The following is a 22,158-nucleotide window of genomic DNA, read 5'->3' as shown; positions in this document are numbered from 1 at the left end:
CATTCACAGTTCAGTTGAACCGATGAACACGTCACTCCCTGTGCCATGACGCCGCCCCTGAGACCCAACCTGCTCATCAGTCTAATGGGCTTCAAAGGGAGGAGTGAGTGGCTGATGCGTCTCAGCCACTCAGCTCGGCCTGGAGCTAACGAGGCATCTTGAAATTAAAAAGTGAACTGCAATCCCCAGCAGGCCTGTCCTCCTTTTGGCATGAGTTGGAGTTCTCTTTCTATCTCAGAGAGAGCTGGAGAGCGGTGAGCTGCATTCTGTCCAGGCACCGTGTCCCAGGCAGTGCACACAGATACTGGGATGGGGAGGGCCTGCGTCTTAGAAAGATGAGGGTGGGTGGGGGTGGAGAGTCCTTTCAGTGCAGTAAGGTCCCTGAAAAGATTTCTTTTTGGAAAATGTTTTCTCTGGGGGGCAGAGCAGAACTATCAAGGCTGGTTTCTAACCCCTCTGGCCACCCATTTACCTTAGATCAATAAAGCAGCATGGAGAGGAGGGAGAGAAGATGGAAAATGGGATACAGGTGGGTAGGTGGGTGGCGGGAGGAGACTTGGGCCTGTAATGAGAAGGGACGGGCAGGTGTGGGGGAAGGAGAGGAATTTGGGTCTGTAACTTGGGGCTGGTCAGGGCAGAGGATGTGAACAGCAGCAGGTCTACCATCCCTGGGATGGATTTGTTTGGAGTGGATCTAGGGGGGAACTGTGCAATGGAAAGTGGGATACAATTGTGTGTGTGAGAAAAAGAGGGAGGAGGCACTGGGGGAACTGGACTGCAATAAGGGGAGGGCAGGATGCGACCGGGCCAGTGAAAAGCACTGGGACTCTTTGGAAAGGCTGAGGGGTGCTCTGGCAGCTCCCTATTGATGGGCCAGGTGCAGCAGTAGTGTAGGGGGGACATGTACTAACAGATAACACCGCAGGGATGACAAACTGGTATCACTGACAACTCTAGAGTGTGGCTTGACCGCCGGCCACTGCAGCTCTGTGAGTGAGACCTGTGAGGGGAGCCCTGGTCATGGGGAGGAACTGTACTTGGGCCTGGATCCTCAGAGGCTTTTAGGCACCTAGCTCCCATTGATTTCAATGGTTGTTAGGTGCCTACCTATCTTTGAGGTTCCTGGCCTTTGGGCCTACCTGACCTTAGGCCTGAGGGCGGGGCATGGAGTCAGAGCAGAGCAAGCACAGGTGCCAGTAGGCCACTGCTGGAAGCCAGCTGGGCCCGAGCTCTGAGGTACTTTCCTGGCTCTGACACACAGGTCTCACTCACTCTGGGAGAGGGGATCCTTGCTCAGACAGCATCCTGGATCTTCCCCAAGGTGTAATTTTTCAGCTTAATCTATGATTTATGGGATAGGGTGGAAACCTCAACCCCTACATAGCAGGGATATGAATGAGCTCAAAAACACAGGGAGGCATATTCATTCCCTGGTGTGATAGCACTGGCCTCTGTAGGATTGCCCCGGAGACAGATTTGGCTTAATGTCTCGGGGACCCAGATAGCTCTGGGAACTGGTGCTGATACATGGAGACTTTCACTTCCAGCTCATTAGGTTAATGATGACTGAGATGTGTCATCCTCTCCTGATTGTTGCGGGACTCTATTGTGGTCCTGGGGTTCAGTCCAACTCCTGCCACTACAGTCAGTTCTCTTATTTCAGACTCTGCAGGGACCGAGACAGAGGACTGACTGGGCTTGTTTAGACTGCAGAAGAGATGAGTGAGGGAGGATTTGATAGTGGCCTTCAACTACTTGAAGGGGGGTTCCAGGCAGGATGGAGCTAGGCTGTTCTCACTGGTAGTAGATGACAGAACAAGGAGCAACAGTCACAAGTTGCAGTGGGGGACGTCTAGGTTGGATATTAAGAAAAGCTTTGTCACTAGGAGGGTGGTGAAACACTGGAATGGGTCACTTAGGGAGGTGGTGGAATCTCCATCCTTAGAGATTTTTAGTTGGGGTTGGTCCTGCTTTGAGCTAGATGACCACCTGAGGTCCCTTCCAACCCTAATCTTCTATGATTCTATGAACCAGCCAGAGAGGATGACTGTCCCTTTCAATTCTAGAGTGTCAATGGTGTTGAGAGGGGTCGCGTGAGAGAAGCTTGTACTGCCTGCTCAGACTCTGAGCCCTGTGGGGCTAATCTCTGGTGTTATTGATCCGACACCTTTCCCTTAAAACTGGGGAAAGGAAGGAACTGACCCTTTTACAATAAAGTTTGGAAAGCAACAATTAAACTCAAGGGGCAGGAGGCCTCTCTGCTTTTATTATGGAGCTGCAATGAGCGCTTTGTAAATGTTGGTTGAAAATCAGAGATGTTATCATAGGTTTTGAGGTCAGAAGGGACCGTTAAGATCGACTGTTCTGACCACCTGCATAGCACTGGTCAGAGGCCATCACCTGGCAATTCCTGCATCAATCCCAGGATTATTTTTCCAAACCAGCTAAAGAGGGACAGGGCTGCTCTGCTGGACAGGTACTCAATTGGGACAAACCACCAGCAACAGATTTGACTTTCAAGAGATCATGCATGACTCCCTGCCCCCTCTATGCCCTCGAGCCATGCTCCACAGGGAAACAGGACAGCCAATCCACCCCATTCTCCACTGCTCTCATCCGCCGTCCGTTCATGTTGCACCCGCAAGAAGCCAGATCACCTACTGTGTTTCACTGTACCCTAGTCATCCTAACAGCTTACTGTGTGGTTTCCTTTAGTTTTTATGGTATCTCTGCAGTTCTCCACTCATAAAATGTGACTGCACCAACTTCTGTGGCTGGCCAGCTAATAGGGCTGCTTTGTGTTTCTCTGATAGACCCTTTTCATCAAGCCCTCCTGTATTCCAGGTTCAAAGAGGTTTTGTTACCTCCTGCTTGCTTGTGGAGTGCTGCTACCCTCCCGTAGCCGTGTCCACTGAAGGGAATTCCAGGATGTACCACTTTGCAACAGGGAGGATTCATTGTATAGGGGACAGTCTCTCCCCCCTGAAGCCCTCCTCGGAGTCTGCATTTCAGCAGCTCATGCTACTGCTTTTGCCTTTCTGAAAATCCCACTCCACCAGCAGTGATGGGAGACAAGCACGAGGATGGGGGGAGGGAGATGGGGGGAGACAAGAGTGTTGATAATGGGTGAATAAGGGCAGGTTTGTGTGGGGTGGAGGGAGGGAACTCTGACAGGATCGATAAATAGGGAGTTAATGGCTAGTTTATGGAGCAGAGAGAAATTGGGATACTTAAGGACAGGTCCAAGGCCCCTGGAACCCAATGGGAATCTTCCCATAGACTTCAATAGCTTTGGATCAGGTCTGTAATGAGAGATCTCTGTCCCACACCCACCTTGGCACATTTCCCCCTTGAAACCAAGGACATTAATCTGCTTTGCAGCAGTTGTCTCCAGCAGGGCACTTCATGTGGCTGCTGGCAGAGATATGTAGCCACTCAGTCTACTGCAACTCCCAGAACATCTGAGACAAACTCATGCCTACAAGGTACCACCCAACTGAGACCAAAAGTAACCAAATCAAGATAAGTCCAAGTGAAAGTGCCCCAAAATTCACACCATCCTGCAGCCAGCTTTTGGATTTCCATATTCTAGTTCCCACCAAGTGGGCCCCAATAAATATTCACAGATTGGGCTTAATGGCCCTATAATTATTTCCCCATCCACCAAAAAAAGAAAAGAAGCCCCCTTTCTCTCTTCCTCTTCTTTGGTGCATGGGAGGCTGGAAAGCCCTGCCAGTGGAGATCAGCAAACAGGAGCATCGCCTTCCCAGTGGCAGCGAGATCGCCATCTCTGGAATGAATATTTCATTCTGCATTGTTAGCAGGAGTACCGGAGCATTCCAGAGAGACCACAGTAACTTCCCAATATTTCATCTTGTCAGCTGGGATCCTGACAGACAAACCAACAGGCTGGACAGTCAGACCAACTGGAGGACAAACTGCAAAACTCTCTGACCCAGCAAAAGATCGTGTGGGCACAAGGAGGGCTAGCTACAGCAGAGTATTGTGTGAAATGCCAACTATATGCCAGAATCCATGAGATACAGACTGTAGGGTTGTTGGGTTTTTTTTTAAACCTTTGGCAACCAGTGAGTGAGGTTAAACCCAGACCAACGCAGTTTATCCAACTATCGGACGGCATGTTACAGGGGTCAGCAGCTAGCGAATGATTCCAGATTGTCAAATGTTAGGAAATGCTAACCGGTAGAGAAAGGGCAAGGGAGAAGGCAAGGAGAGACAGGGGCAGGGGGAGAAGAGATCTGAGAGAGAAAGGAAATGGGGAGGCGGCCAGGGAGATCAAAAGGGAGGATCTACAGAGTGAACGACGGACGGAGAAAGAAAACTGAGGAAGAGCGGGCAAAGGAAGCAAAAGGAGAGAGAGCATAGGAAGAGGGGGGACAGAGGGGAGGGCAGAGAAACAGCACAGGAAGCAAGAGAGTGAGCACGGTGAAGGGAAAGTCTCACAGGTTGTTGCATGTTGCTAGCAGCTGAACAGGCAGCACCGGCATACGGAGCAGTTGGCCTCCAGTGCCTCTGCTTCATTTCCTCGAATGGCAAACTACCCTGGCGCCCAGCAAGCGAGAGAACACGGATCACCGTACCTCCGAAATCAGGTCTGAGGCGGACGTCATACCCCTTCAGCAATTTGTCCACAATCTCTTTCACCACAGAAATATTCCCAGTGGATGGGCTGAAACACAGAAGAAGAAGAAGGCCTTGTCATTGTCCCCACACAGGAGAGGCATGCGGTGGGCCTAGTCAAAGGGCAGACACACTCCCTGCCCTGCCGGTTGAGCACAGGTATAACAACCCCAGTGTGCATGCACAGATGCTCACACGCTCCCCCTCTCACACTTTGCACATGTTCACACACGGGCTCTTCCTCTCACAAACACCCCCTCCCTGTCTCTCTCACAGCCGTAGGCCTCCTCCCTCACACACACAATCACTGTTTTGCACACACACAACTATCCTCACACTCTTTCACACTTCACACACCCTGTCAAATACAAGCACAGCTGGAGGCTGCTGGAGGTCCCATGCCTATGAATCAATTCCTGGAGGGGGTGGCACACAGGGGCTCTTAAAAGGGCCCTGTAGATACTCATTCTCTTTCTAACACTGCACACACACACTCCCCAACTTGCTGTCCCTGTCACACACACCCACACTATACACACACAGCCTCCATCGTTGTCACACTCTACAACCTCTCAACTTCCTTCTCACGCACACCTCCACATTGTGTTCTCATACTGTACACACACACACATTCACATACTGTGAACAAATCTATTATGCACACACATGGGGCTTCCACACTGTATTCACACACACTCACTGTATCTCTTGGTCACACACACGGAGACACACACAAAGTATACACAAATCCGCCCTGTCTGTTACACACCAACACGCGCTGCCTACCTCTCACACTGTGCACACACGTCATCTCTAACACACTAGGCACTTTCTCTCTCTCTCTCTCACACACACACACACACAAAGTATATACAAACCCAGACTAATCACACATAGATACACACTGAGCTCCCCACAATATTCATCCCTTGCAAACACATTCGCATATACAATCTCCCTTTCGCATTCTGTGAACCCAGGCATTCTCTCATGTTACCCACACACCAAAGAGCTCTCTCTCCTACACATGCACACGATGTATCTATGATCTTTGGCCTCTGAGAATAAATATTTTATCATTCTTTATCACAGCAGCTTCTAATATCTTCTTAGCAACACAGACCTAGAGAGAGAGAAAGGGGAAGAGTCCATCTTTGGCTCCGTATGCCTGAATAATTATATTTTCCTACCAAGCCCTGTGTTTTCCGTCTGGAGGTTGGGTAACCTCCATTGCTACTGGAGTTCCAATTCCTTCCAGCCATGTAAACGAGAAGGATCCCCTGCTATAAATAGTCCTAGAGGCAAGGAAAGTGCTGGTGGAACATTAGGAAGGAAGAAGCTACAAGAATGAACCTCCAAAATATATGTATGTGCAGATCATTTCACTTGAGTGACCCCCAAATCCCACCACACTCCATGGAATAACCCATTTTCCAAGGAGCTCAGGTACACATATCATTGTCAAACAATGTTCTTTGCAATCATAGGTTAAACTCCAAATCCCATGAAAACGATACATTTTTCAGGCCACCTGTTCTTCTGCAGCAGGATGTAAAAGCTGCAACACAACATTACTCCAGCCAGCCAACTTTGGTGTCTCACTGGAGCTGGGAGTTTGTGCTGACACGTCCACATGCCCCAGATAGGTGCATGCACGTGTCTGTATACGCATCTGGTTGTGATTTCTGTTTATGGATTTACTGTATGTGAACATGGATCTACATGCACATGCGTACTCCTGAGTTAATGTGTGTGAGGTGTGCAGAGATCTGTATACACAGGTGTGTGTACAGACCAGAATCCTCATGCAATTCGATCTGGGTGCATGGATCAGCATATGGATGACTGGGTCTGGGTAAAAATATAGATCTATCTATGTGTGTACGCTGTAAACCTGGATACATAGATATGTGTGTGTGTGTACACACACACACACACAGGTGCATGAATCTGTGGGTACAGGTGTATGGATATTAGTGCATGAGTGTGGGTATAGGAACAGGGGTACATTGATCAGTCTGTACATGTGTTATGGATCTGGATGTATGAGCCTCTGTGTCTGCTTGGATTTTCCATGCATACAACTTCAATCAAAATGTGTATCTGTGAACAAAAACCAACATATTTATCTGGGCACAATCTAGGCACAGGGATAAACTGTTCAGTTGCTGATGGACGTGTATATGAGCTGGGTTACCTACACATGTGCCATTTTCATTTATCTAGTTTTTTTTTGTCTTTACACAGTGTACAGTAAAATGTGGACATGTGTACAAACGTGTACTTGCTCATCCACTTGTTTCTGTATATACATAAGCCTAGTATGTGCATTTGTGTAGGTAAGTGTGTACAACATGCACATGTGGATTTATGTGTGTCTGTATTTGTGTGTGTATGTGTATTTCTGGAATCTGTGTAAGCGTACATATGTGCAGAATCTGGATACTAGCACATGTATCTGTACATTTGTGAATGTGCATGCACAGTGGGGTGCATGGGTTTTCATATAATAATCAAAATGTTTTATGCTTATAGAATGCTTTGCAAACAGGAACCTCAATGGGATTTACGCACATTTATTTATCCCCACAAGAAGTCAGAAGGTATCATTACCACCATTTTACAGACAGGGAAACTGAGGCAGGGACAGAGTATGCAATATACTCAAAGTCACACAGGAAGTCTGTGACAGAGTTGGGACTAGAACCCTGGTGACTTCTGTTCTTTCCCAGAAGCTACAAGTAACTCCCACCAAAGTCAACGGGAGTTACTTGTAGCCTAAGAAAAAAAAATAGGGTCAAGGTCTCCTGCCTCTCAGTTCTGTGCCTGAACTGTAAGGCCATCCTCCTTCCTCTGAACAAACAATCTATGTATTTAAACAGGTGTGTGTGTGTGTGTGTGTGTGTAGCTAAGTGTCAAATCTTTATGACCATGCATCCATGTAGGATACGTATACATTCAATGTGTGAATTTTATCTTTGAATATTGTACACCTGGCTCTCAGCTGGTGTGCATGTGTACACGTATGCATGCATCCAAATATATGGATCCTCTATGTGTGTGAAAGATGCTTACTGAGCATAGATGTGTGTGTGCGTATTATGTGTCTGGATTTAGTTTCATGCATGTGTGATGGGTGCGTGTATATAGTATGTGAACTTGAGTCTATGCCTATGCAGGTGTAAACAAATGTCTGCACAGGCATATAGGAGTGGGCATTATCTACATCTGCATGTGTGTTTGCATGAGCCTGCACATATGTTTCTGTGTCTAGTACACGTGTCATACATTAAATAGTATGAGTGAAAGGGATATGTGTGTGTGGGCATGGATCTGTACATATGCATATATGTATGCATCTGTGTGCTTGTGTAAATATGGGAACATAGATCTCTGTATATATACAGATGTATATTTGTGCATGGACTTGCATATGTTTTAATGTAATGCAATGTTATATATGCATGGATGTGTGAGTAGATATCCAATACATAACTACCCAGTCTACACAGGTGTGTATGGATCTGGATCCTCATGCAATTCAATCTGGGTGCATGGATATGGATGACTGATGAGTACATTTTGTGAAAATGTATATGCATGTGTGTGAACTGAAAATGAGTGTGTATACACTGTGTGTGTGTTCAGTGGATATTTATGCGTACATGCATACATGCACTCCATATACATTGGCCACTATGGATGTGTGTACATGTGTGAATGCATGGATCTCTCTGTGCATTGAACATTATACAGAGAGTCATATCTGCATGTGTTTATGCAATACATTAGTAAGTAGGCATCCATGGACACATACATTGCACTACACATCTAGTATACTGTCCACTGTATATGTATTATATGATATTCTGCATGAATATACACGTCTGAGTATATATTGATGCATACATGCATAGATGTGTGTGTGCACATTGCATATATATACATATTAGTTACATTTACGTGTGCATCCAATGAATAAATCCACATGCCTGCATGGATGTATGCATTGCATCTGTAATACACATTGTATAGATGTGTGGATACACACATGCACGGACGTGTGTGAGTGTGGATGCATGTGAATTCGGGGTGTATAGACACATGCATGGCTATGTCCGGCAACGTGTGTGTTTCTGCATGTACACAGATCACTTATATATACAGACCAGAGCTTGTGTTTAGTTCCATCCCTGCTCGCTGGGCACCATGTTCCCCAGCACCAGGCGTCATTTTGTCAGTTTCCCCAAATTCGCGTCAGTTTCGCTTACAGCAGGAGATACGATGCAAACGAGCTGCGAGGTAAGCTCCGTCTGCAGAAAGCTTGCTCTAGATCCCATGCCTGAGCATCCCTCCTCCCCCTAAAATACAATTGACTAGGACATAAGAAACAGCAGGCATCAGGAAAGCAATTTGGGGAAACGACCCCCCCCACCAAAAAAACCCAACCCACTCCAACAAGCCCCCCATCTGTCCCTGCACCCGGGAAATGAAATCCTTACCTTTGCGCACAGCAGGCGAGACAAAGCGCTGCTAAAGCAGAGACAATTGCACTCAATCTGTCTGCCTGAAATCTCCACATTTCCACAAACACGATGGAGGAAAAAAAAAATGTTTGAAGGGGAGGGGAAGATCTTCTGAAATCCCCTCCAAAAAAAAAAATAGAAAAAAAAAAAAAAAAAAAAAGAAGAAGAAAAGAAAGGAAGAAAGAAAAGAAAAAGAAAAGAAGACAACAACTAATTTCCTTTATTTTTTTTAAAAAAGCACAAGGAGTAAAAAAAAAAAAAAAAAAAGGGGGAATATATATTCCCCCTCCCTTCAGTGCCAGTCAAAGAATTCGTCTCTTCTTCCTTTCAGCATCCTCTCAACAAGAGACATCCTCTGGCAATGGAGAAAATCCCAAGAGAGAGAAAAATGAAATGTCCCCAAAATGGACCCAGCAAAATGTGGAATCAAATCTCACAGGTAAAAAATGAACCCAATTTCCTCTGAACTCTCCACTTTGATTATTTTCCCCCTGCTATTTTGCCATCCAGTTCTGCAGATGTTGCATGGCTCCTGTTATCCACCTTCAGAGAAGAGGAGGAGGAGAAAGTGTGTGTGTGTGTGTGTGTGTGTGGTGGTGGGGAGGGTGAGAGTTATATAGCAATGCAATTTTATTCTGGATTTCACCTACCCTTTACTTGTTTGTTTCTCCTCCTCCCTCTTTTTTATTTTATTTTTAGGGAGGGCTTTCAAGCCCCAAGGTGCGATTTTATTTTATTTTACTTGCACCCTGATGCTGGTGACTTGGATGGAATTTGTGAAAGGGTTAAAAAACAAACAGCAAAAAAAAAATTAAATAAATAAATCCCTGTATGCAGAAAGAATTGCTCTCAAAAGCAGAGTTGCATATCTCCTTAATGCTGTTGCTGCATCCACTATAGAGTTTTGCTGCTCATTGCAAAGTCACAAGAGGAGGGGAGGAGAGAGGGACTTTTGTAGATTGGGGAAGGGAAAAAAAATCTATGGGCAAATTAGGATCCTGACGTCATGGCTGACAACATTAACCCCCACTGGTTTGGAGAGGAGATTTTTTGGGGAGGAGGGAGGAAATGTTTTGGGGGGAGAGATGAGTGGAGAAAAGATAGTTCAGTTACTAGAGCAGATCACTGCTGTGGTCATTTGAAATAGCTTGGTGAGCTCACAAAACCAAACCTTTCCCGTCTACAGGAGAGCACAAAGGAGAAGGCAAAGTACATGAGTGTGTCTCTCTTACCCATGGGGCTGAGGCTGGACAGCATTCCCAGGAAGCCTTTGGGGAGACTTCCTAAAGGTTTCTGGCAGATCACAGAGAGAATCCGAGAGTTCACCCAGGAAGGAGAGACGGCGACCCAGAAAGAGAATCTTTCTTTCTTTTGGAATTAGACGGGAGCAGAGATATTGGGCCAGCAAAGCACAAGTTTGGAGGTTTGAAATTCTGAAAGTGCTGCCAAATGTCGGCTGATTATGCTGTGGATTTGCCCACTGAAATAGTAATGACACAAAGCAAACAGTCATCCTCACGATGCTCTCCTTATCAGCTATGGATCTTTTTCTAATAAAACCCTATAAAATAATACAATAACCCAACCCTGCTGGCTAAAACATGCAGCTACAGGCTTCCCTGGAGGGATTTTTCCTGGGAACAGGGCATGAATTCTGGCAAGCTATTGAATCCAGAGGTGGGTGGGTGACCTGTTTAAGAATATAGGAACTGCCAGGTTGGGTCAGACCAGGGGGCCAGCTAGTTCAGTATGCAGTCCCTCTCCATAGCATCTACCAGCTGCTTCAGAGGCCTGTGAACAAAACCTGTGATGTAGGAAGTTTCTTCCTAACCTCCGACTGTAGAAACTGGTTTGTGCCCTGAAACATGAGGATTTATATCCCTTCCATGCTCCTGCACAGAATTCACATTTAATAAGCAAGCTGCCATGTTCTCCATCACCTTTCCTCATTTTCTAGGGGAAGTCCCACATATTACTCATTGCCATAATCTTGTCTCCAGATGACATAGGCAAAGAATCATAGAACTGTAGGGCTGGAAGGGACCTCGAGGGGTCATCTAATTCAGCCCCATGTGCTGAGGCAGGACCAAGTATACCAAGACTATCCCTGGTAGATGTTGTCTAACCTGTTTTTAAAACCCCCCACTGATGAAGATTGTACATGCTGCTCCTTTGGTAGCCTATTCTAGTGCTTCACTACCCTCATAGGTAGAAAGTTTTTCCTAATGTCCAACCTAAATCTCCCTTGCTGCAGATTAAGCCCATTACTTCTTGTCCTACCTTCAGTTGATTTGGAGAACAGCTGATCACCGTCATCTTTATAACAGCCCTTAATATAGTTGAAGACTGTTATCAGGTCCGCCCTGAGTCTTCTTTTCTCAAGACTAAACATGCTCAGATTTTTTAACCTTTCCTCCCAGGTCAGGTTTTCTAAACCTCACCATTTTTGTTGCTCCTTTGAGGACTCTCTCCAATTTGTCCACATCTTTCTTAAAGTGTGGTGCCCAGAACTGGACACAGTACTCCAGCTGAGGCCTCTCTAGTGCCAAGTAGAGCAGGACAATTACCCCCCTGTTCAGAATATTAGGCCTTTTTTGCAACTGCATCATGTTGACTTTCTATTCAATTTGTGATTCAGTATAACTGCCCGATCCTCTTCTGCAGTACTACCGCCTAGCCAGTTATTCCCCATTTTGCAGATCTGCATTTGATTTTTCCTTCTTAAATGAAGTACTTTGCTCGTCTTTACTGCTTTTCACATCCAGAAGACACTCTTGCTATCTCACCGGCTTGAGGCAAGTAAAAAAAAAAGCCATCCTGTCCATTGTTGGAATGTGATCATCTAACAACAGCTGGGGATGCAACTGACCCCTTCCCCAGGTTGTGAGCACGAGCAACAAAGAGTGGTCACATCTCCTTAAGTTAAGAGGCAGATACAGTTCACGCCAAATCCTCCACGCCATGCCACCAGGCTAGCAACACCTCTTCCAACCTGTCTGGATTGAACCTCAGCCTTGCCCCATTCTCGGAGACATTCAACAGCACTGCTTGGTTGTTATGGGCACAGTCCAGTACTTAGAGACCTCTTTGGTGCCTGCCATTTTGTAGTCACAGAAAGAGGGTTGGGTGGAGGCTGTTCTCCAAGCCTGGCCTTTAGAGCACACTCCAGACAGAGTTTTATGACTAGGTGATAAGATAATTAGCAGAACTCAGTGCCAGTAAAAATCAGGTTGCCCATGGAGAAAGGACAACATAGATTTGGCCTTAGTGAGAAAAGAGCAAGAAACCTATGAAGGCAGCTAGTCCCCAAATCAAAGAATGCCCCCAGCACAGAAGGTGCCAGCTCCCAGAAGTAAGGATTTCGGCCTTAAAGGTTAGATCAGTTTCCTCTTATATTGTTTTGTAACATAAACCAATGCTTAGCTGGTGAACGGACTAGTCTGCCTCTTTGTCTCACCAGCTGCAGGTGACTGCATTACACAGCTACAGCTGAATGGAGTCCAAGCAGCGCCGGGGATGAGGTGCCCCACAGGGCAGCAGCAGAGAGAGGCCAGGGTGGACACAATGCCCACAGGTGCTCTCCTGTGGCCCTGCTTAGACCATTGGTCATGATTTAGTAATTTGCTTACCCTCAAGGCTCTATTCATGGGAGAGGACAGACCATGGCTTTCATTCAGCCCACCCAGACATGCCCCCTGTGGGCCTTTCAGGACTAGTACTCCTCCCCTCTGCCCCAGCCCTGTACTCAGGGAAAGCAGGTAGATACTTTATGGCTGCCTACTGCTTGAAGGAGAGCCTCGTGACCTGCCCACCACCAGTACACTGGCATTAGGGCAAGCCCACAGTTGCTGTGTTACTACTTACCGCTCTGCTGTCAGCATTGTATTCCCTGTGCCTACACCCCGTGGATTCTCTAGCTTCGTCTGCACTGCTGTCCTCTCCTCCTTTCAGTAAGATGGGTTCAGGCTCCTGCGCCTCTCTAGATATTCAGCCCTCTGTTCCATTAAGGCTTGTTTCCTGTTCTTTTTTTTAACTGCCTCTTTTGTTTTTATCAGTCGTCGTCTCTTGCGCCTCAGTCTTTCACCATGGGGGTTTTCAGTTACGTATGAACACCAGGTATGCGCTATGAGCTTCAAAGGAGCTGGTTTCCATTTGCTATCCAAATGATTTGGCACAGAAGCAGAGTCCCCTACACTTAAATTAGGATGCACTTGGGCAGATCTATCATAGGCACTTTAGGTTTCACCTGCCCTGATACAGGACTGTTTTTCATGGATTTCAAACGCTAGGATAATAATACAAAAACCGTTGCTGTGAATATTGGTTTAAATTTTTAAATGAATTAGCCTCAGGAACCTTCACGTCACTTTCTTATTTCTCTTTTCTGCGAACATGTGAGCAACAGAATTTGACTGGCCGAAAGATTTGTGGAGAGCAAATTTCAAAGTCACATGTGGAGAGCAAAGTTTAAATTAACATGTGGCAGTCTTCGTGCTCAGGAGCTCATCCAATCAGGGAACAGAACAGTGCTACATGACTTACTTGCCCAATCTTAACTAGTGACCTGAAGAAGAGTTCTGTGGAAGATCAAAAACTTGTCTCTTTCACCAGCAGAAATTGGTCCAATAAAAGATATTGCCTCACCCATATATCCTGGGACCAACCCGGCCACAACACCACTGCATACAATCACAACTAAGGAACACAGCTCAAGTGTCTAATATATACAATCCACCTATAGGCTAAATAACATTTGAAATGCTAGCTGTAAAATAACAAATATATTCAAATAAACTGTAATCTGCAGTTGGGCAAGAGGTCACATTCACTGAACAAATTATTTGCTGTGAATTATCCACCCACATTCACTGGGTTCCATTCGGGTCAGGTGCACCTTAGCTGTTAAAGTCTGTTTTGAACAATATATAATGTGATTATTCTTTTTCTTTGGAGAGAAAGAATCCCCTGAAACCCCCTCAAAGCCCAGAGGCTGCTCCCATTTTCCTTTCTTAATTCTCCCCACAGCAATGGGGGTGACTGTCTTTTGGCTGAGCACAAGATGGACAGGCATGTTCTGAAGCTCATCAGTCTAACTCCCAAGCTGGTCTTGATAGGTTGTTAGACAGTGACCCTGCTGTTTGTCAGAACACTGAGGAGACAAACTGAGGGGTTGTCTATCGCCTGTTGCTCTCACAGGAGCCCAGAAACCATGACCAGTCCTTCATGACGCGGGGGGGAGGGCGCAGGAGTGGAAGTGGAAGCAGCCGCCCCTCAGGTTCCTGCGCGCCCGTCATGAAGGGCCAACCCGGCGCCATCCCCCAGGCTGGAGGGGTGAAGCCGCCCCCATCCGAGCCAGGGCTGGGCTGCGGGGCTGGAGGCACGGGTAAGTGCAGGGTGCCGGGCAGGCCCTTCAAGATGGGTGGAGGGTGGGGGGGGGTGCAAGAGGCTCTGAGGGGCGCCCTTCAGCGCCTCCCCTCCTGCACGTTGTGAAGGCCGGCCCAGCCCCCTCCCCAGGCCAGGGGGTGAGGCTGCCCCATCCAAGCCAGTGCCGGGCTGCTGATGCAGAGGGAGAGGCGGGTGCCACCTGCCAGGTAAGTACAGGGAGGAAGGGGACGCGGCGGAGCCAGGCCTGCATTTAAGCTCCCTCCCCATGCCTCATGCCCTCCCCCCATGATTACAGACCCCCTTCTCTGGGGCAGTTGGGGGGCGGCGCCAGGACCTGGGCAGGAAGGGGGTTTGAGGCCTAGGAGGGGACGCAAATGTAGGCTTGGCCCCTGGGCACCGGAGACCCTCAGTACGCCACTGTATTCAAGCTTGGTAAAGATCAGCTCTCCCCATCCTCTACCTATGGGGAAGAGGAGAAGAGGGCCTGCTAATTTTGTAGAGCTGAAAACTTCCAGAAGAAATGGTTTGTGCATCGAAAGGCAAGGACAAGTGAGAAAGATATGAAGAGAGCAATCAGAACTAAGAGGCAGTGTTACATAAGCTCGTAGATGCTGTGGTGATGGGCACAACCGGAAAGCCTGAGAAAATGGAAGATGGCAAATGTCACAGCCAGCTGACTGGAATAAGTAAGGGACTTTTCACCAGGCCAGAGAGCATTTCCAGACCCTTAACTCTCAGATCAGCTACTTGTCTGCTTTTCCCACTAATCTCTCCACACTTGCCGTCCCTTATACACCAAAAGAACCACTCCATCAAAATCTGTAAAGCCACGCTATGTCCGGTCTTAAATCTCTCCTTAAATCCTATCTCTGCAGTGAGAGGTTGAGGTTCAGCATCAGATCTGAATCTGACTTTTCAGAGCTGTAAATCCAGATGTCTGACTTGAGCCCCTCTCTCATTTTAAGCTAGCAGGACATGGCCAAGTGATAGAGTCATAGAGTTTAGATGATCTCAGAACCCTTCTGGCCTTAAAGGACCTCTAGTGATGGTTGTTTCCAATAATGTAGTATCCATTCTCGATTTAGGGCCATTCTTGATTTAGGGCCTAAATGACACACAGGATCTGGCACAAGGAGTGAATATAGCTGAACCATTGGGTAATAGTGACCACAATGTAATAAATTTAACATCCATGTAAGGGCAAAAATATGAAAGAAAGTCACCACAGTAGCATTTAACTCCAAAAAGGGGAATGGCAGAAAAATGAGGAAAGTGGAAATTAAAGTTAAAAGGAAAAGTCACAAGAGTGAAATGCCTGCAAGCTATGTGGAAACTATTTAAAAACTCCATATAATAGAGGCTCAAACTAAATGTATACCTGGAGACTCTGTGTCCAGTTTTGAGCCTCTCACTACTGAAATGATATGGACAAATTGGAATGAGTACAATGGAGGACAACAAAAATGATTAGGGGGCTGGAGCACAAGACTTATGAGGAGAGGCTGAGGGAACTAGGCTTGTTTAGTCTGCAGAAGAGAAGAATGAGGGGGGGATTTAATAGTAGCCTTTAACTACCTGAAAGGGGATTCCAGAGAGGATGGATCTAGGCTGTTTTCAGTGGTAGTAGATGACAGAACAAGGAGCAATGGTCTCAAGTTGCAGCGGGGGAGGTCTAGGTTGGATATTAGGAAAAACTTTTTGACTAGAGGGGTGGTGAAGCACTGGAATGAGTTACCTGGGGAGGTGGTGGAATCTTCATCTTTAGAGGTTTCTAAAGTATGGCTTGACAAAGCCCTGGCCGGGATGACTATGAAGAAGACATCTAGGATAAACAGAAACTGGGGAAAGGGCGGGAGTGGGTGTGTGGAGGAAGCATAGATGGTACTTCCACTTTTGTCACTTTAGACTAAACTTGAAAACCTGAGGGCTAGTGAGTCAAGTCGTTGTTGTAGGAGAGTCAATAATAGTGGAACCTTGGAGTCCTACTCAAATGTCAATCAAAAATTAATGAAATATCAGCACAACTCCTCACCAATCAGAGAGGGTCTTAGCAAGAAACCAGCCGGGTCTTTGGTCTCCATGCAGACAAAAAAAGAGACACTAGTTTTTTGGCCCCTCCATCCTCTGGTCACCGTGGTGGGTGATAGCAGGTAAAATTCACTGCTTCATGAACAAGCCTAGAGCTCTGCTGTTCCCCACAGAGTGGTTAGGAATAGTGGTTTGTGGGTCCCTGGCTCCGCCATATAAAAGTCCATCTAACATCAGTGAGTCTTTCCCTTGACTTCACTGGATTTTCAGGCCTTTGGTTACCTTAGTAAGCCTGATTCTCTACTACATTGCACTATGTATGCTCATGTGCATGGTACAGAGTGTAAAATGTTAGTGTGGGTTTGGTGCCCAATTTGTACAGGGAGTATGATAAATGACTCCCAGAATCTCCATAATCCCATAGCATATCAATTAATCAGGGCTCAGACATTCACACCAAGGACCCAGGGAATGGTGTATAAGTTCCTTAGAGGTTTATTAGAATAATAAAGGAAGAAACATGCAGAAGGAAACATATTGGCTAATATGCAAGATAGCGAGGGGAAAATGTCAATCAATAACTAGCCGTATAAATTAGAGATGAGACTTCAATTAATGAGCAATTACCTCTGTTCCAGTTTCATTGAAAACCAGTAGCCTCTGGTCTGCAATGAGTTTTCTACCTGAAACCAAAGCAACTCTCATATTCTTTTCACTATAAACGAGAGAACAAAAACTTTTGGTTGTTGCAGTGGTTTGCTTAAAATCATTCTTTGAAATAATATGAGTGTCATACAATGGCAACTGTGGTGCAGGTCCCCTTCTGTTCCAATCTACAGAAGATATGCATTGTTATTGCTGCAGAGCTTTAGCTCTAGAGGTCCCCAGTTCAACCCCCAGTGTGTTAGCCAAGATGGTAGCTTCACATTAGCATTTCTACAGAGCTTTTCATCCATAGTAATCAAAGTACTTCAATGGGCTTTCGTAAGGAGCAGTATCCCCACTTTAGAGATGGGGAAATTGAGGTACAGAGAGAATAAATGACTTCCCCAAGATCACACAGAGAGTTAACAGCAGAAGAGAGAGTAGAGACAAGAGAAGTCAGGGGATGGTGGCAAGTATGAGAAAGCAGTGACCGAAGAGTCTCAGTGTGCTGGGATGCCAAAGACCAATGAAGTGTCAGCACGACTCCCCACCAGTCAGAGAGGATCTTAGCCAGAAAACAAGTGGATCTTTGGTCTCCGCACAGACCAAAAAGTTAAATTGGATTTTGGTCCATCAGTCCTCTGGTTACCGTGATAGGTGAGTGTAGGTGAAATTCACTGCTGGATGATCCAACTTAGAGCTGTGTATTACCTCCCTGAGTTGTTAGCAATTTTCCTCCCTCAGGTCTCTCCACAGCACTGGAACTGACTGTCTTTTGGTGTGGACTGAGATCTCTTTGAAGCTCATTAATCTAAGTCCCGATGTAGCCATGAGGGCTTGGTAGAGAATGACGATGATGTTGGTCAGAATCCTGAAGAAACAAACTGGGGGTTTGTCTTCCAAAGCCTGTTTCTCTCACAGTGCCCAGAAACCATCCTCTGTGGTCAGATCATTCACTTCTGCTCTGTGACTGAGTCCCACACGAACCGTGCTCTGGAACCACTTGGGCAAAGCCAGTCAGGACTCTAGTGTTTGGAGTCTGCGCCCCCCGGCTCTCCACACACCAGTGCAACCGCCTCCTGAATATGGCCTTGAAGCGTTCAGCACCCCTGCTGCACCTGAGGTAACCTTGTTAGTCCCCCTGGATGGGACTCTGGGAAGCTCTGACATGCCTCCAAAGGACCATGCACCCTGCCTTGCAGTCAGAAGTGATTCACAGCCGGTGTGGAAATCAGAAGGGTTTATTAGTTCTCAGTATCACAGTGCAGAAATACTTTGTTAGCAGATTAATTAAAAGTTACAGCAGCAACCAACTAGGGAGCCTCAGAGCCCATTCTCAGGCACTGCTGCTGAGCCCCTTTACGGGGGACTGGCCTTTCCAGCCAGCCACCCCCGCACCCAGAGCTGTCCTCTTGCCCCTCTCCAGTCCTTTATCTCCTTCCCAGGCAAGGTGTTCCCCCTCCTGTCTCTGCCTGCCGCAACCTGTTACAGTCTGTTGCAGCTGATTGACCCAGGGCAGGGGGTCCTGGCCATTGTTTGCGTATGTGTGGCTGGGGAAGGCCCATCCATCCTCTAGTGACCTCTGCAATGATCACACACCTGGGTCCCATCACCGAGATACATGAGTAACATATGGGGGAAACTGAGGCACACACACAGCACTCAGAAAAAATCCCAAGAATATCTCTACTTTGTCACATGCTTGCTCCTCACTTCTTTGCTTCTTCACACTACTCCTCTGACCCCTCACTTTCAACTCCAGTAGGCATGCTCACAACCTCTACTTCCTTCAGTGGGGAAGCCTGAAGAGCCTCACCATAGTGCACACTGTGCACCAGTATTGTGGGTCAGAAACAATGACTTATCTAAGGCCATGTCTACACTACACGATGCTTAGACAAGCCCTAAGTCACTTTAGCACAGCAGTCTGGAAAAGCTGTCTCCACTTTCTTTGCCCTGTCCTCTGCGTGTCTGTGCGTTCTCTACATATTTCAGAGTCATTGTATGGGGAAAAGGGTCAGTTGCAGGGTCTGCTGTGGAAAGTTTTAACCAGCACTCTCCTGGTGGATTTGCATGGAGAGCTAAGCAGTATAGAGAGTTCATGAATGATTTATTTTTTAGCAAGACAGAGATAGGTTTGCTGTCAATAAGCCACTGTGAATTATATTTCCTTTCCAAGCCTACAGATACACCCAGTTAAAGGATTCTGGGTAGGGTATTCCAAAAGGAAATGTCCTGCGTTAGGCAGTACTATAATTAGGGTTATCACTAGAAAGCATCTGAAACACAACATGCACCAGTGCTACTTAGCTGTAAGGAGTTACCTTTGGCTATGAGAATCTCATATTAGTAAAGAACAGGTTTTACTTGCTATCTTAATTAACATTTAAGTACCACTGTTCTCTCAGTGTTTGTATTCAAGCTTGGTAAAGAGCCTCTTAGCGGGGAGAAGAGGGCCTGTTAATTTTGTAGAACTAAAAACTTCCAGAAGAAATGGTTTGTGCATCCAAGAAGAGAGAATAAGGACAAGTGAGAAAGAAATGAAGAGAACAATCAGAAAATAAGAGTCAGTGTTATATAAGCACTTAGATGCTGTGGTGATGGGCACAACAGGAAGGCCTGAGAAAGTGGGTTTGTTTTTGTTTGGAAGATGGCAAATGTCACAGCCAGCTGACTGGAATAAATAAGGGATTTTTCACCAGGCTGGAGAACATTTTCAGACCCTTAACTCTCATCACCTACTTGTCTGCTTTTCCCACAAGTCTTTCCACAACTGCTGTCCCTTATACACCAGAAGAATCCCTCCATCAGAATCTGTAAAGCCACCTCATATCCTATTTTAAATCTCCCCTTAAATAATCTCTCTGCAGTGGTGCAGATAGGCCTGAGCTCCAGCTTCCGCATCAGGTCTAAATCTGATCTTTCTGAGCTGTGAATCCAGATGTCTGACTTGGGCCCCGCTTTCATTTTAAGCTACTAGGACAGTCAAGTCTTCTTCCGATGGCGGATGTAGATGGAGAGCAACAAACTATAGTTTTACATTCAGATGGCTGAGTCAGATAATTGAGTAGTGGAGTGTGTTGCTGTGATGCTTCCTTCGTATTTGTGAATTGGGTGCTGGGTTGTTTTGTTTTCCATGGTGTGTTCGGGGTGCCCACAATCACAAACCAGAGAGTCTTTAATGTTCCACTTTTGTGACCAGTGTCCACATCTGCCTGGTTTGTGCAGATGCAGTTAAGGGTTGCCCATGAGTTTTGCAGGAGATCGAAGCCGGGGATCTTCTGCACCAAGTGATAAAGTCATAGAGTTTAAGGTCAGAAGGGAACACGAGATCATAGAGGACCATCAGTGATGGTTGTTTCCAAGTACCTATTCAGGGTCATTAAGGCACAGCCCTGAGTAGTGGGAGCTCTGAGACACATTGTGCCTCAAGGAAGCACAGCTTTTCTGGGAGCTCAGCTGCTGCTAAATATCTGCACAGGATGGGTGGTGCGGTCACCCGCCAGCACCAAACCAATCAAGTTTGCTTTATAAAGGGCCAATCAAGTGCCAGCACTCACTTTTAAAAAAATACTCATGCAGCCTCATTGGCTGTCAGGCTGCTGACATAAAAGGTGGGGATGGGTGTTTGGGTGGGGGGGCCAGGTGTGAGGTCACATCAGGCGTGGGGGGTGGGGCTTATTTCCAAATGGTCACTAAGAACATAAAAAGCCCCCCCCCTCCAACATTTTTTTTTAAATTGGCCATTTGACATTTGGCCCATGACTTCAACACGTGGGTTGGGAGAAAAAGGAGCGGGCCTGGGAAACAATACGCTCAAATCTTCTTAAAATAAATAACTTCCCACGCCCTTTTGGAGGGATCAGCAGGGAGTCATGGCCTCGCTCTTTTAGGAAAGGTGAGCAATTCCACAGTAGTATCCTTCAGCACTGCAGCCCTTGTTCCGCCCCCGATCCCGGCCCCAGCATGCCCATGTAGAGAGCAGCGCTAGTCTGACTCTTGTCCTTTAGGGTATTCAGGGCAATTCTCTTTATTACAGTTTTGTAAAATTGCATTGACTAAAATCAACTTTTCTTTAGCCCTGTCCATTTGCCACATGGCCCAAGCAATTTCCAGCCATGCATGTCTATGGATAGCGCTAATGGAACGTCCAGATTGTATCCCCCCAGGTCATTAACTGCTGTGCAGTACCAATGCCCAGATCCTCCCCGATGTAGTAATGCCATGGGGGACTGGGATTTCCCATCACATTTTGACTGACTGGGTCCAAGGAAAGTACAAGGGTCTTCATGCCTTCCAGGTAGTTATTAAATGCCAGGAAATGGCTCCCTGCTTCTTATTGCTTATAGTGTGGATGAGCTCTGACATGTGGCACCTAACTCAGTACATCTGGTTGGCTTGATTATCCCTTCGCTCATATCAGTTTTACACTGTGTATCTCCACCATCTTCTTTGGAGTTCCCCCCAGTTTACTCCCATAGGAAAACAATTAGGCCCCATTCAGAATCAGATCTGCTGATATGAGTCACAAAGATAATGTTTCACTACCATTTTGTCCTCCAGCACAGTTCCAAGGGTGAGCTCAGGTCTGTTCCTTTGTGTACACTATTATCAGCAAAATGGCTGAACAGTTTCCAGTGAGTCATTTTAATTACCTGAGCCAGAAAGAGTCCAGCTTGACTCTCAGATCCCAGAATGAGGTTGTTGCGAAAACATATTGTTTTTTGCTTGTAAATGGAGCACATTTGCTCTGGAGAGGGAGGAAACAGGCAATCCCCAAATGTCATACATGCAGTCACTCCTCTTCATAGAGCTGCAGTTAAATTATAGAAATGTGGGTCTGGAAGGGACCTTGCCAGGTCAAGTCTACCTAGACCATATCTGATAGGTGTTTTGTCTAATCCATTCTTACAAATTCTAGGATTCCACACCC

At 46.5% G+C, this 22,158-nt stretch overlaps 1 protein-coding gene across 2 annotated transcripts in view; it reads right to left on the bottom strand.

The window, feature by feature from the left end:
- Nucleotides 1-9,255, bottom strand: part of GABRQ (gamma-aminobutyric acid type A receptor subunit theta) — an 84,319-nt gene extending 75,064 nt beyond the window's left edge. For both annotated transcript variants that reach the window (XM_067549771.1, XM_067549772.1), the window contains exons 1-2: nt 9,144-9,255; nt 4,602-4,690 (exon numbers count right to left, since the gene is read on the bottom strand). In XM_067549771.1, the coding sequence (XP_067405872.1) occupies nt 4,602-4,690; nt 9,144-9,223 (169 nt within the window). In that variant the 5' untranslated portion in view covers nt 9,224-9,255. The remainder of the gene's footprint in view (nt 1-4,601; nt 4,691-9,143) is intronic.
- Nucleotides 9,256-22,158: the final 12,903 nt, after the last annotated feature.

The sequence above is a fragment of the Emydura macquarii genome, unplaced genomic scaffold, assembly GCF_026122565.2.
Source record: "Emydura macquarii macquarii isolate MOO-44397 ecotype Brisbane River unplaced genomic scaffold, CSIRO-AGI_Emac_v2 contig_1253, whole genome shotgun sequence".
Classification (NCBI taxonomy): Eukaryota; Metazoa; Chordata; order Testudines; family Chelidae; genus Emydura; species Emydura macquarii.
The sequence above is the reverse complement of the archived record's forward strand: the minus strand, read 5'-3'. Positions and strand labels throughout refer to the sequence as shown.